The 13,454-nt window shown below is 37.6% G+C and overlaps 1 protein-coding gene across 7 annotated transcripts in view; it reads left to right on the plus strand.

The window, feature by feature from the left end:
• The window catches only part of RAP1GDS1 (Rap1 GTPase-GDP dissociation stimulator 1), a 173,757-nt gene extending 162,634 nt beyond the window's left edge, over positions 1-11,123 (plus strand). For all 7 annotated transcript variants that reach the window (XM_026455034.1, XM_026455037.1, XM_026455039.1 and 4 more), the window contains 3 exons: positions 1,327-1,453; positions 4,065-4,193; positions 9,283-11,123. In XM_026455034.1, coding sequence (XP_026310819.1) covers positions 1,327-1,453; positions 4,065-4,193; positions 9,283-9,410 — 384 coding nt within the window. In that variant the 3' untranslated portion in view covers positions 9,411-11,123. The remainder of the gene's footprint in view (positions 1-1,326; positions 1,454-4,064; positions 4,194-9,282) is intronic.
• Positions 11,124-13,454: the final 2,331 nt, after the last annotated feature.

The following is a 13,454-nucleotide window of genomic DNA, read 5'->3' on the forward strand; positions in this document are numbered from 1 at the left end:
TAAAAATATTTTAGCAAATTTGAAAAATATTTGCTAAAAATATTTTAGCAAATTTGAAAAATACAATTAATTTTGAAGCTGACTCAGAGGCTGCTTTTTTAAAATATCCAGACCTTCAAATTATTAAAAATGTGAAAATAGAGAAAATTATTTTTTAAATATTTCTATTATTGAGACCTCCCACTAAATCAGATTTAGTTCAAGAGTTGTAAGACAGTGGAACCCTCGGTGGAATGAAGACCAAAATGGGTACTAGAAATAAAGGTGAACATTGTTTTTTTCCATCTAACTTTTGCCAGATGGTCTTATATGTTTTTTGTGTAATAATTTTGTAATAACAAAAAGCTATGAGCTATATACTTACATCATTCCAGTGACATGGAGATATTACTGAGATAAGAGAGGTTCAATAGTGTGCTCAGTCAGTGGGATTTATTGAATCCAGAGCTTGATGTCTCCTTTGCCATGGAGAGAAGACAGAGCTCTAAGCACCATGAGAAATGAAGGCAGATGGAGAATTTTAAGTTCTGCTCAGTCCTTTTGCATGTAATTCAGTTTTCATATTTGTAAGATTAAATCAAAGGGTAAAAAGTACTTTACCCTGGAACATCTGCAGAACAACTACCTGGCACTATCATGAAAATTTAAAAGTAACTTTTTTTTTTTAAGAGGCAGGTTCTTACTCTCACCCAGGCTGTAGTGCAGCGGCGTGATCATAGTTCACTGCAGCCTTGAGCTCCCTGGCTCAAGCAGTCTCCCACCTCAGCGCCCTGAGTAGCTGGGACTGCAAATGTGTACCACCATGCCTGGCTAATTTTTTTATTTTTTGTAGAGATGGGGTCTCACTATGTTGCCAGGCTGGTCTCAAGTGATCCTCCTGTTTTGGCCTTCCAAAGCACTGGGATTACGTCCTGAGCCACCATGCCCAGCCGAGAACTTTTTTAAATTCCAAGTTTTATTCTTGTTTGTCAATCCTAAGGTAGGTCAACATTTTATTCTTGTTTGTCAGTCCTAAGGTAGGTCAACATCGCCATTTGAGGCAATGGCACTTTTACTTCTTTGGCTTTGGTAGCTTCTAAGCCTTCTGTTTTTTTAATATGAACAGCAGTGGTCTTTTCTACTTAGGCAATTTAAGTTGTCATCTTTTGATGAATGTATTTAAAGCTAAATGCTTTTTCCTTCTGTGGAGAAAAAACTATGATTAAATCAAATGATTCATACAGGACACTGTCACAAAACCACTCAACAATGAGTCGACTGATTTTAATGCATGTTCCTAATGTTTAAAATTAATGTTTATAATTCTCTGATATTTATTTATTGTAGGATGTAATTAAAACCATTGTGCAGAGTGGTGGCATCAAGCATTTAGTTACCATGGCAACTAGTGAACATGTAATAATGCAGAATGAAGCCCTTGTTGCTTTGGCATTAATAGCAGCTTTAGAATTGGGTAAGTACCCCAGTGACAAACTTATTTTCTTCTATTTTTATCTTGGATGAAAGGAAGCATAGAAGTGGAGTTGAAGTCAGACAGAACCTTGACTGGAAGCATTTTACTAGTGTCTGTACCGTTCCCTGAATCTATGGAAATCATTCCATATAGGTTGTTCCAGCTGTCCCCTTTGGCTGTGTTTTTGGTAACATTTTTAGGGCAATGCGGTAAGGTAGGTTTAACTTTTAAATAATGTCTCAAGTTACAGCCGCTTAGAGAATAGAAAAAACATTTTCAGCAGGCTTCACAGAGAAACCAAACAATATTTAGAATACGACAGCATATGAAGAGTCTGCTACTCTCCCCGTGACCCAGACTTTCTCTTCCATCTCTGCTCATTCTCTCTACTATCGATTCTTTCTTGCTGTTCTCCTTTTCCATCACCATGACTTCTGTTGCTTGGTAGCATTGCCTTACTCTAATGTCTTATCTTCTGTGTTACTCTTCTGTGTGTTTTACATTCAGAACCCCCCCCAAAGCAGAGGCTAAATAATTTCATTAGTTTCAGTTTAACATAGCATTTTTTTTTTTTTTTTTTTTTGTGAGACAGTCTTGCTTTGTCACCCAGGCTGGAGTGCAGTGATGCAATCTCAGCTCACTGCAACCTCCGTGTCCTGGGTTCAAGCAATTCCCGTGCCTCAGCCTCCGGAGTAGCTGGGATTACAGGCATGCACCACTGCACCTGGCTAATTTTTGTATGTTTTGTAGAGATGAGGTTTCACCATGTTGGCCAGGCTGGTCTTAAACTCCTGACCTGAGGTGATTCACCCACTTCAGCCTCCCAGAGTACTGGGATTACAGGCGTGATCCACCATGCCTGGCCCTAACATAGCATTTCTAATGGGCAGAATTCATCATGAGAAGCTAATTCATAGGCATCTAGTTTATGAATAGCATCAACTAGATGGCTTAGAAGCCAACCCAAGACAGTCAGCCAGGGATGGTATAATAGAGTCACATGGCCTGTGGTTAAGGCCTAAGGCTGCTTTACACAAAGGAGGACTTTACACTTAGTAGGGATGTCTATCCAATTCAAAGCCATTTGGATAAATACTGTTAACTGATAGCCTCTTAATTCCCACTGATTACTTATATCCATAATTCTCACACTGGGGCGAATGGGCCCTCCAACCCCAGTTCCAGGAAGAGGAAATACTCATGTGAGCATTTTTTTATGTGCATAGAGTGTGTAATGATCAAGTCAAGGTGTATAGGATATCCTTCTCCTTGAATGGTCTATTGTTGACTGGAAGCCTTACCAATAACAGTCAGTGAACACATATTTTGTATATTATATACTATATTCTTATAATAAATCTAGAGAAAAGAAAATGTTAAGAAAATCATAGGGAAGAGAAAATATATTTACTGTTTATTAAATAGAACTGGATTATCAGGAAGGTCTTGATCCTTGTCTACACATTGAGTAGGCTGAGGAAGGGGAAGAACAGAAGAAGGGGCTTCGTCTTGCTCTCTCAGGGATGGCAGAAGAGAAGAAAATCCAGGTATAAGTGAACCCACACGGTTCAAACCTGTGTTGTTCAAGGGTCAACTGTATATTCTTTGGTGAAATGCCGATTTTTGTCTTTTACCGTTTTGTTTTTTTGTTTTGTTTTGTTTTGTTTTGTTTGACTATTGAGTTTTGAGAGTTCTTTATATATTCTAAAAGTTTATAGTTCTATATTTTACATTTAAGTCTGTAATCCATTTTGAGTTAATATCGGTGTAAGGTATGAGGTTTAGGTTAGGGTTCATTTTCTTTGTCCCATGGATGTCTAATTGTACTAGCACCTTTTGTTGAAAAGCTTTCTTTCCTCCACTGAACTGATTTTGTACCGTTGTCAAAAGTCAGTTGAGTGTATATGTGTGAGTCTGTTTCTGGATCTTCTATTCAGTGCCTTTGGCATAAGTGTCTATGTTGCCACCAATAATATGCTATCTTAATTACTGTAGCTATAGAGTAAGCCTTAATACTGGACAGAGGAATTTCTCACACTTCATTCTTCTTTATCAAGATTGTTTTAGCTATTTTAGGGCCTGTGGCTTTCCATATAAGTTTTAGTATAAGCTTGTCTATTTTCTATAGAAAATCTTGCTAGGATTTTGATCGAAATTGCATTGAGTCCTTATCTTTTACTTGTGGAGGAAATTACATGATTTATAGGATTTGCTCCAAAATAATTTGAGATGGATGAAAGCAGGTGAATGAGACAGATTGGCCATAATTCTTTAAGGTGATAAGTGCATAGTGTATATTATTATACCATCTTTTCTGATTTTGCATGTGTTTAACATTTTCCCTAATAAAAAGTTTAATTGTCTCATATTAAAAGAAATGTGTTAGTATTAAATATTAAGCTCAAACACCTGAAATGTCTACTGAAATCTAGTTCTGTTTATTCTTTTCACGTGGTCTGAATTTAATATTATTTTTCTAGGTCATTATTATTTGTCAGTTCCATTTGGAAGGTTTCATATGGTCAATTTCTGGAAAAGGAAGCAGTGTTTATCCTGAGGGTACTGGGTTCGTACACAGTAGATACAACTTATACTTTGTTTTATTTTGTAGGCACTGCTGAGAAAGATCTAGAAAGTGCTAAACTTGTACAGATTTTACATAGACTGCTAGCAGATGAGAGAAGTGCTCCTGAAATCAAATATAATTCCATGGTCCTGATATGTGCTCTTATGGGATCTGGTAAGTAGTATTCTGTCATCTGATGTCCATAAACATATGGTTCACATTAAGTATTAAACATGGAGTAACAGTAGATGATGGCTTTGGGTTTTAAAGCCATTAGAAATTAGTTTGTGGAGGTTATAAGATTGCTTTTTTCCCCTGTTACTGTAACCACTCATTTCTTTATGGTGATAACATTGAAAATCTCTTCTAGCTGTCTTGAAATATACACTACATTGGTATTTTCTAGCCATCCAACTATAATATATAGAATTACTTTTCACTTAAGATATTCCCAAAAGATTCTTACTACAATAGAAAGTATCATATAGTGAATCTAGACAACATTCAGTATTGCAAGATCAGTAAGTCTCATGAACCCTAAAATGTTATAGCAAGCACAGGTTCTGATTTTGTATGCCATAATATTAACTAAGGAATTTGTTTAGGAGGCTGGGCACGGTGGCTCATGCTTGTAATCCCAGCACTTTGGGAGGCTGAGGTGGTGGATCGTTTGAGACCAGCCTGGCCAACATGGTGAAACCCCATCTCTACTAAAAATACAAAAATTAGCCAAGAGTGGTGGCACACGCGTGTAGTCCCAGCTACTCAGGAGGCTGAGGCAAGAGAATCGCTTGAACCTGGGAGGCAGAGGTTGCAGCCGAGAGATTGTGCCACTACTCCAGCCTAGGGAAAAAAGGAAAAACCTTGGGTAAAAAAAAAAAAAAAAAAAAAATTGTTCAAGAAATCATTGGTATATCTTCTATGGACATTGGCATATCTTAGTATATGTTCTATGGACACTTGAAAAGAGTGTGTATTGTGCAGTTATTGAGTACTGTTGTATAAATGTGAATTTGATTCTGTTGGTACTAGTGCGAAGTTTCCTGTATTCTTGCTAGTTTTCCAGTTAATTGTTCTGTCAATTGTCAAGAGGAAGGGTGTTGAAGTTTCCTGCTATAATTGTAGATTTACCTATTTCTCCTTTCTATTCTGTCCATTTTTGCTTAACATAATTTTCAGCTCTGTTGTTAGGTACCTACACCTTTAGGATTGCTGTGCTTTCTTGAGGGATTGACCCTTTTATCATTATATGATGTACCTCTCTGTGGTATTTTTCTTTGCTCTCATCAACTTTATCTGACTTTAACATAGCTACTTCTGCTTTTTTTTTTATTATTACTACTATTTTATTTTCTTTCATGTGCCCTTACAAGAAGCCATCCTACTTTCTTTTGAATAACATTCACATGATCTTTTCCCACTCTTTTAGTTTCAGTCTGCTGTATTGTATTTGAAGTGAGTTTCTTGTATGCAGCGCAAAGTTGTATCATTTTCTAATCTACTCTACCAGTCCCTTTTGTGTATTTAGACCATTTACATTTAATGGGATGACTGATATGGCTCAAGTCTGCAATCTTATTTTTGTTTTCTGTTTGTCCCATTTCTTCTTTCTTTTCTTTTCTTTTCTTTTTTTTTTTGAGACAGAGTCTCACTCTGTCACCCAGGCCGGAGTGCGATGATCTCGGCTCACTGTTCTTTATTTCTGACTTCCTATGGGTTAAACATTTTTTAGTCATTTACATTTATTCTTCCTCATATATATATATATGTATATATAATTTTTTTTTTTTTTTTTTGGTGACAGAGTCTTGTTCTGTTGCCCAGGCTGGAGTGCAGTGGGGTGATCTTGGCATACTGCAACTTCCGCCTCCAGGGTTCAAGTGATTCTCATGCCTCAGCCTCCCGAGTAGCTGGGATTACAGATGCCTGCCACATCACACCTGGCTAATTTTTGTATTTTTAGTAGAGGCGGGCACTCTGTTGCCCAGGCTGGTCTTGAACTCCTGACCTCAGGTGATCTACCTGCCTTGGCCTCCCAAAGTGCTGGGATTACAGGTATGAGCCACCACACCAAGCCTCTCATATATATCATTCTTAAATATTTCTTCTACATATATTAGAATCACATTAGACAGTGTTACAACTTTTCTTTCAACCACCAAACATATTTCAGAAAACTCTTTGAAAGAGAAGGGAAGCCTATCGTATTTACTCACATTTTTAGATTTCTTATTTTTGTTATATCATTCCCTTTCTGTTTAGAGAACTTCCTTTAGCCATACTGCTAGCAACAAATTTTTAGCAAAAAAAAAAATTTTTTCTTTCATAATGAAAGGGAAATGACATTCTCAAATGAGAGAAAATGGGTATAGGATTCTGGGTTCACAGTTCTTTTCTTTCTTTACTTGAAAACTATTGTGCCACTTTTTTCTAGCCTCCCTGGTTTCTGATGAGAAATCCGCTGTGTTCCTATGTGTGTCTTTTTCCCCTATAGGTAACGTGTCATTTTTGTCTCTCAGGACTTAATTTTCGTTTAGTATTCAGAAGTTTAACTATGATGTGTCTTGGCGTGAATTTCTTTGGGTTTATCCTGTTTGAGTTTGCTCAGCTTCTTAAACTGATAGGTTTATGTCTTTTGCTAAATTGGGAAGTTTTGACTGTTACTTCTTCAGGTACTTTTCAGCCCCATTCTGTCCACTCTTTCCAGACCTCTGATGACACTAATGTGAGATCTTTAATTATAGTCCTGTAGGTCCCTGAGGTTTTGTTCTTTTTTACCCCCAGATTATTTTCTTACTGTTGTACAGACTGAGTAATTTCTATTGTTTTATCTTGGAAGTTCTCTGATTATTTTCCTTGTCCCCTCTATTCTGATGTTGAACTTATTTTTATTTCAGTTATATATTTTAGTTCAAAACTTTCCATTTGCTTTTTCTTTATATCTTCTATTTCCTTGCAGAGACTTTGAGTCTCTTCCATTTGTTTAGGCATTTTTAGAATTGTGGTAAAATATACAAAACATAAAATTTACTGTTTTAACCTTTTTTAAGTATACAGTTTAATGGCATTAAGAACATTGCTGTGCAATGACCACCAGCATCCATCTCCAGAACCACCTTCATTTTCACAAACCGAAACTCTGTACTCCTTAACCAATAACTCCCCATTTACCCCTCCCCACAGCCTCTGGCAGTCACCATTTATTTTGTATCTCCATCATTTGACAACTCTAGGCACCACATATATGTGGAATAATAAACTTTTGTCCTTTTTTGTCTAGCTTATTTCACTTAGGTCTTTAAGGCTGATCTGCGTTGTAGCACATGTCAGAATTTCATTTCCTTTTAAAGCTGAATAATTTTCCATCATATGTATATATCACATTTTGTTTATCCATTCATCAATCCATGGACATTTGGGCCATTTCCACCTTTTCGTTTTTGTGAATGCTGCTGCTGTGAACATTGGTATACAAATATCTCTGAGTCTCTGCTTTTAATTATTTTTGGTCTATACTCAGAAGTGGAATTACTAGATCATATGGTCATTCAATGTTTAATTTTTTGATTAAATACTGTTTTTATTAATTAAATAGTGTCATACTCTTTTTCACAGTGGCTGGACCATTGTACATTTCTACCAGCAGTACACATGGATTATAATTTCTCAACATCCTTATCAATATTTGCTGTGTTTTAGTATGGCCAAACTCATGCGTGTGAGGTGGCATCTTACTGTGGTTTTTATTTGCATTTCCCTAATGATTACTGATGGGAATCTTTTCATGTGTTTGTGGGCCATTTGTATATCTTCTTTGGAGAAATGTCTATTCAAGTCTTTGCCCATTTTTAGAATTGAAGGGTTTGTTGTTGTTGTTGTTGTTGTTGTTATTGTTGAGTTGTAAGAGTTTTGGTTTTTTGAGACATAGGTTTGCTCTTGTTGCCCAGGTGGGAGTGCAATGGCGTGATCTCGGCTCACTGTAACCTCCGCCTCTCAGGTTCAAGCGATTCTCCTGCCTCAGCCTCCTGAGTAGCTGGGACTACAGGCATGCACCACCATGCCCAGCTAATTTTGTATTTTTAGTAGAAACGGGGTTTCTGCATGTTGGTCAGGCTGGTCTCAAACTCCTGACCTCAGGTGATCCACCCACCTTGGCCTCCCAAAGTTGCTGGGATAACAGGCATGAGCCACCATGCCTGGCCCAAGTTGCAGGAGTTTATACCAGTACCCCACTATTTTGATTATTGTAGCTTTGTAGTAAGTTTTGAAATCAGTTAGTATGAGAACTCCAGCTTTGTTCATTTTCAAGATTGTTTTGGAGATTTAGGGTCCCTTGAGATTCCATATGAGTTTTAGGATGGATTTTTCTATTACTACTAAAAACACTGGTGCATTGATTTATGTCAGTTGTATCAAAATAAACACATCAGTTTCAGTAGTACTGATTATGTTAAGCTTATTAGACTTCACTCTTCCCATATAACAGTTCTTACAGTCCTAACAGGAATCCTATATTTTCTTGTAATTGAAGTTAAATAGAGAAAGCAAGTCAGAAAGAAGAGGATAAAAAGTCTAAAAGGGAGTCCAGTGTCACAGAAATTTGTTGAAGGATATGAAGTATAGACTTTTCTTTTGCCACAAAATTAATTTGAAACATATCCTAAGCTTTTTGGTAAGTCATTGGACTTCGTATTTGAACTGGTGATAGGGTTGTATGTAACCAAACTTTGAGATCATACAGTGAGCTCTGTTTAATTATAACTTATAATTGTAATTAATCTTTTACTGTAGAACTTGACATCTCATTTTTCTTTTTAAAAATTGGGTAAGTAGCTGTGCAGTGGCTCACGGCTGTCATCCCAGCTACTTGGGAGACTGAGCCTGATGAATCCCCTTGAGGCCAGGAGTTTGAGGCCGCAGTGAGCTGTGACCATGCCACTGTACTCAAACCTGGGCAACAGAGCAAGGTCCCATCTTCCAACTTTTTTGTTTTAATTTTAAAAAAAAGTAAAGTTTTTATGATTTTTTTTAATTATAATACATTCCTAAGAAAGACATTGCTAGGCTACTGCTATGTCTTTTTCCAGAGTTGTTTCTAGTTTTATAGTTTAGTCTTGCCAAAATAAACATTTTGGGTATATGTTTTGGATAGATTGTATAATAATATTAGAACAACCTAACAGAATCATATCTGTTTTTTTGGTTTTTTTTTTGTTTTTTTTTTTTGTTTTTTTTTTTTGTTTTTTTTTTTTTTGTCTTCCAGAATCTCTACACAAGGAAGTACAGGATTTGGCTTTTCTAGATGTCGTATCCAAACTTCGCAGTCATGAGAACAAAAGTGTTGCCCAGCAGGCCTCTCTCACAGAGCAGAGACTTACTGTGGAAAGCTGAGAACTGCCCGATACACAGCATCATCCCATCTCTAATTTCCCCTCTGTCCTCCATCCAGCGGCTTCTTCCGCTTCATTCTCTACCATACCACTTGTGCATGCATGTAATGTTCTAATACCAATTGAAGAACTGCTGTAGGTACCTCCCTAATAAGATTTCTAAACCCATAGTTAGTGTGATCATGACTTTGTCAAAGGCAAGTCTCCACCCATAACTGTTCTCTTGTATCCCTGTTGCTTGAGCTACATTAAGTAGAATGTGCATGTTGTAGTCCTATGATGATGTAAACTTGGTACTACATAATGACTTGCTCCACACATGCAGTAAACTACATACTGATGTACTGGTAAACTAGAAACAAAGAATGCAGCAGGATCTGTCTAGCATATTAAAGATGAAACTGAATTGGAAAAATAGCTCCATTTTTTGGTGCTTGGGAAGCACAGTGACCAAAAAAGCTGTATGGCTGCTTATTCATTAGTCTTTCCTACTAATGTCAAACCCATGGTACCTAGAGTTAAATAAAATTCCAGTGCCCTTACTCTTTAACCTATTGTTTCTCCTTTTTCCTTTGTAGACTATTGAAACTGCCACAAACTTGGCAAGACTTTCTGAGGTTTCTGATTCCATATTTAATTGACTATTATCATTAGCCTGATATTGAAAAACATTTGTAGTTTTCAGTGTGAAACTAAGGGGTTGAAGAATCGCTATTGGGTTTTGCCTGTATTTTAGATTCTGATACATATGCTGTTTCACTCAGGAACTACTTCTACCAGTTAATCAGCATTATCCAGCACTTGTCTGTAAAAGTCATTTGGCACTTGTTTGTTTTCAACAGAGACAATTGAGTATAGTTTATTGAAGAATGGAATTTTTTTTTTTTTTTTTTTTTGCTGTTTTTCATCATTCAGCTAGAAAGTGAGAAGTTTTATCTATCTTCCATGGTCCTTTTAAATCTTATGTTAGAACTAGTAGGACGTAGGTGGAAAGATGAAGAAATAAGCTTGTCTAGACTAAAGAAAAGAAAGCAGGTTATAAAAGCCATAGTAGCCAGTCCAGTTTATTCTGCAGACGGCCTCATACCAATCGCTGTTAGTTTCCCACCTCCACTTTCCCACTGAGAACTGCAGCAATTTTAAAGGATATGAGAAAGCCAAGACTCAAGAGATGAGAAGAGCCCGTTGGCGAAATACAGTGTACTCTTCACTGCCACTGTCACCACCAAATGGGTTTTTAGAGCTTTGAAACACAATCTTTGTAAATTAATGAAAACCTCCCTGTGACCCATCTACCTTCTCCCCATACCCAAATTTGACCACTACTGGCCTAAAAGGCAAGATGGGCTTCGATATAGAAGGACTGCAGGACAGTAGAAAGGGCTGCCATGGAGGTGACAAGAGCTCCTTCCTCTCCAACATGTGATGCTACACATCTCTGTGGGTGATCTAAGTTGGACTTTTGACTCTAAAACAGCTATAATCCAAGAAAGGTAAAATTCTAATGGAGGTAAAGAATCCTGACTGATTGTTCCCTTTGATGTCCAAATAAGGGACTGTCGTGAGTACTTATGCTACACTTACTATAAGAATGATATTGTTTGTCTTTCTCCTGGGCTGGATAGCGGACTATATTTTATTATAGGCTTTGAGAGACATCTGTCATGTTGCATAACTGTTCATATTAATAACTTAATAAATAGTATATGAAGCTATAATGGCATCATTTGGTTTTTTCCGTATATTTTATCTGTATTTCCAACTCCTAGAATAGGGCTTACTATTGATGTTCAACAAATACTTGTTGACTGAATGAATGAATCCTGCATCCATGAAGTTTCCAGACTGCCTGAACTAATTCCAGAAAGATAGACTGACTGACTGATAGAGAGTTTGCAATTTGATAGTTTGTCTGACTTTAGGGAAAAAATTTTAACAAAAGCATCCTAAAATCATAGACGTGAGAGAAGTTACCATCTAGGCCAGCTACCAGCCATCAATTTGCTAATATGCTAGGAACTCCCATCTCCAACAAAATAAAGTGCAATTCAAAGTACTCATCATTGTATAGAAAGACCAGAAGGCTGTGATGGGGGCTACCAAATTATATGGCACTGATGTGCCATTGCAGTGGATGGGAGAGTCTATAGACTGTACTCTCCCTTATCTCCTACTAAATCTTGGTCCTAGAGACCACTATTAAGTTAGTTTGCTACCCACTAAGAGTACATTCCAAGGGAGATGACGGGAGGGAAGAACAGCACCACAAAGCTCTAACTGTCCATCTTGAGCCAGTACTAGAACACAGATGAAAAGGGCAGGAATTCAAGCAAAGAAGATGCCTGAGTGCAATGCACTAGAATACCCCTTTTCCCCCAGCCCTGTTAGCAACTTGGAGTCATGTCAACCCACCCACCTAGACTGTAACCTCATTGTGCTCAAAGCAAACACTAGCCCATAATCCAGTGTTTTCCTTGATCAAAAAAAAACATGTTTTGAGCGTACTGTCTGATAAGAATGGAGACACAGAAGAAAACTTTTTCATCTAAAATGATTTCTTGAATGGAATAGAATGCAGTTCTCATATGCAAGCATTAGTCTGAAGTGTTCTGAAAAATGCTACATGTGAAGAATTCAAAAAGAAATGCTCTTTGGTATAATTAGGAGGTTTATTATCTAATTCTCTTGAACATACTAGGTGAGGATATCTAGATGTTAAGACATTTACTTAGGTGAGCATTACCCTTTGTATCCAGCTGTTACTGGAATCAGTAAGCTTAAAAGCCACTTAACATTAGGACATTATAACATTTGTATTATACAAGTGTCTATTAAAAAGCGTGTAATAATATTTGGGATGAATCTTTATAGCTGTAGCCAGGAAAATTGAGGTCTTTTTTCACAGGTGTGATCTCTAACTTTGCCTACATACATACATACATATAAATAATATGCCATGTAACTTCGCTCTGTTGTCCAGGCTGGAGTGCAGTGGCACGATCTCGGCTCACTGCAACCTCTGCTTTCCAGGTTCAAGCGATTCTCCTGTCCCAGCCTCCCAAGTAGCTGGGATTACAGGCATGCGCCCTGACGCCTGGTTAACTTTTGCATTTTTAGTGGAGACAGGGTTTCACCATGTTGACCAGGCTGGTCTTGAACTCCTGACCTCAAGTGATGCACCTGCCTCGGCCTCCCAAAGCGTTGGGATTATAGGCGTATGTTTTATAGGTGTGTCCTACTCAAGTGTTATGTCCTTTAAAAGGGTGATACAGTGTGAAGAGTACTGTCTAATCTATAGTCATATCCTGGGTCTGTTACATACTAGCTATGTGACCATAGCCAAGTTACTTAAACTCTTTGGGCCTGATTCTCAATAGGACAAGCTTAATAATCCCTACTTCCCTTAGGATTTTCATGACGATTGAAACTTTCAGACATTCAAGACAAGGTGAGATGGAATTGTGGTATCTTAGGGCCTAACCGGTATACTCCTCTCTCACTGCTGCAGGATTCCCAACTAAAAGGATTCAAAAAACAACCCTCAAACAGAAAATAGTATGCCTATTAATAGTTTGTAATGTAGAAACAAAACGACTCACGCCTGTAATCCCATCTACTTGGGAGTCTGGGACAGGAGAATCGCTTGAACCTGGACAGTGGAGGTTGCAGTGAGCCGAGATCGTGCCACTGCACTCCAGCCTAGACGACAGAGCGAGACTCCGTCCCAAAATAAAAATTTAAAAAAACTTTTAATAAAATTGAGCTTTTTAGCTGTAGCCACAGATTCTAACACTTTGAAAATGGACAATACACATCTGTCTCCTATTTATAACACTGAACAGGAACTTAATATGATGACAATTCATTTTTATATATTGGAACCAAATTGTCAAATCAAACTTAAGCCAGGTAGGTACTGCTGCCTGCGGTTCTTCTGACCTTTGCTCTCTTGATCTGGTGGTCTTCTCTGGTCTACCAGCAGGAAGCCCAGAGAAGGTCAGCACGTCTGACCTTGACCTCCCTTCAGGGAGGTTCTGCTCAGCAT

Source organism: Piliocolobus tephrosceles, chromosome 3 (assembly GCF_002776525.5).
Source record: "Piliocolobus tephrosceles isolate RC106 chromosome 3, ASM277652v3, whole genome shotgun sequence".
Classification (NCBI taxonomy): Eukaryota; Metazoa; Chordata; class Mammalia; order Primates; family Cercopithecidae; genus Piliocolobus; species Piliocolobus tephrosceles.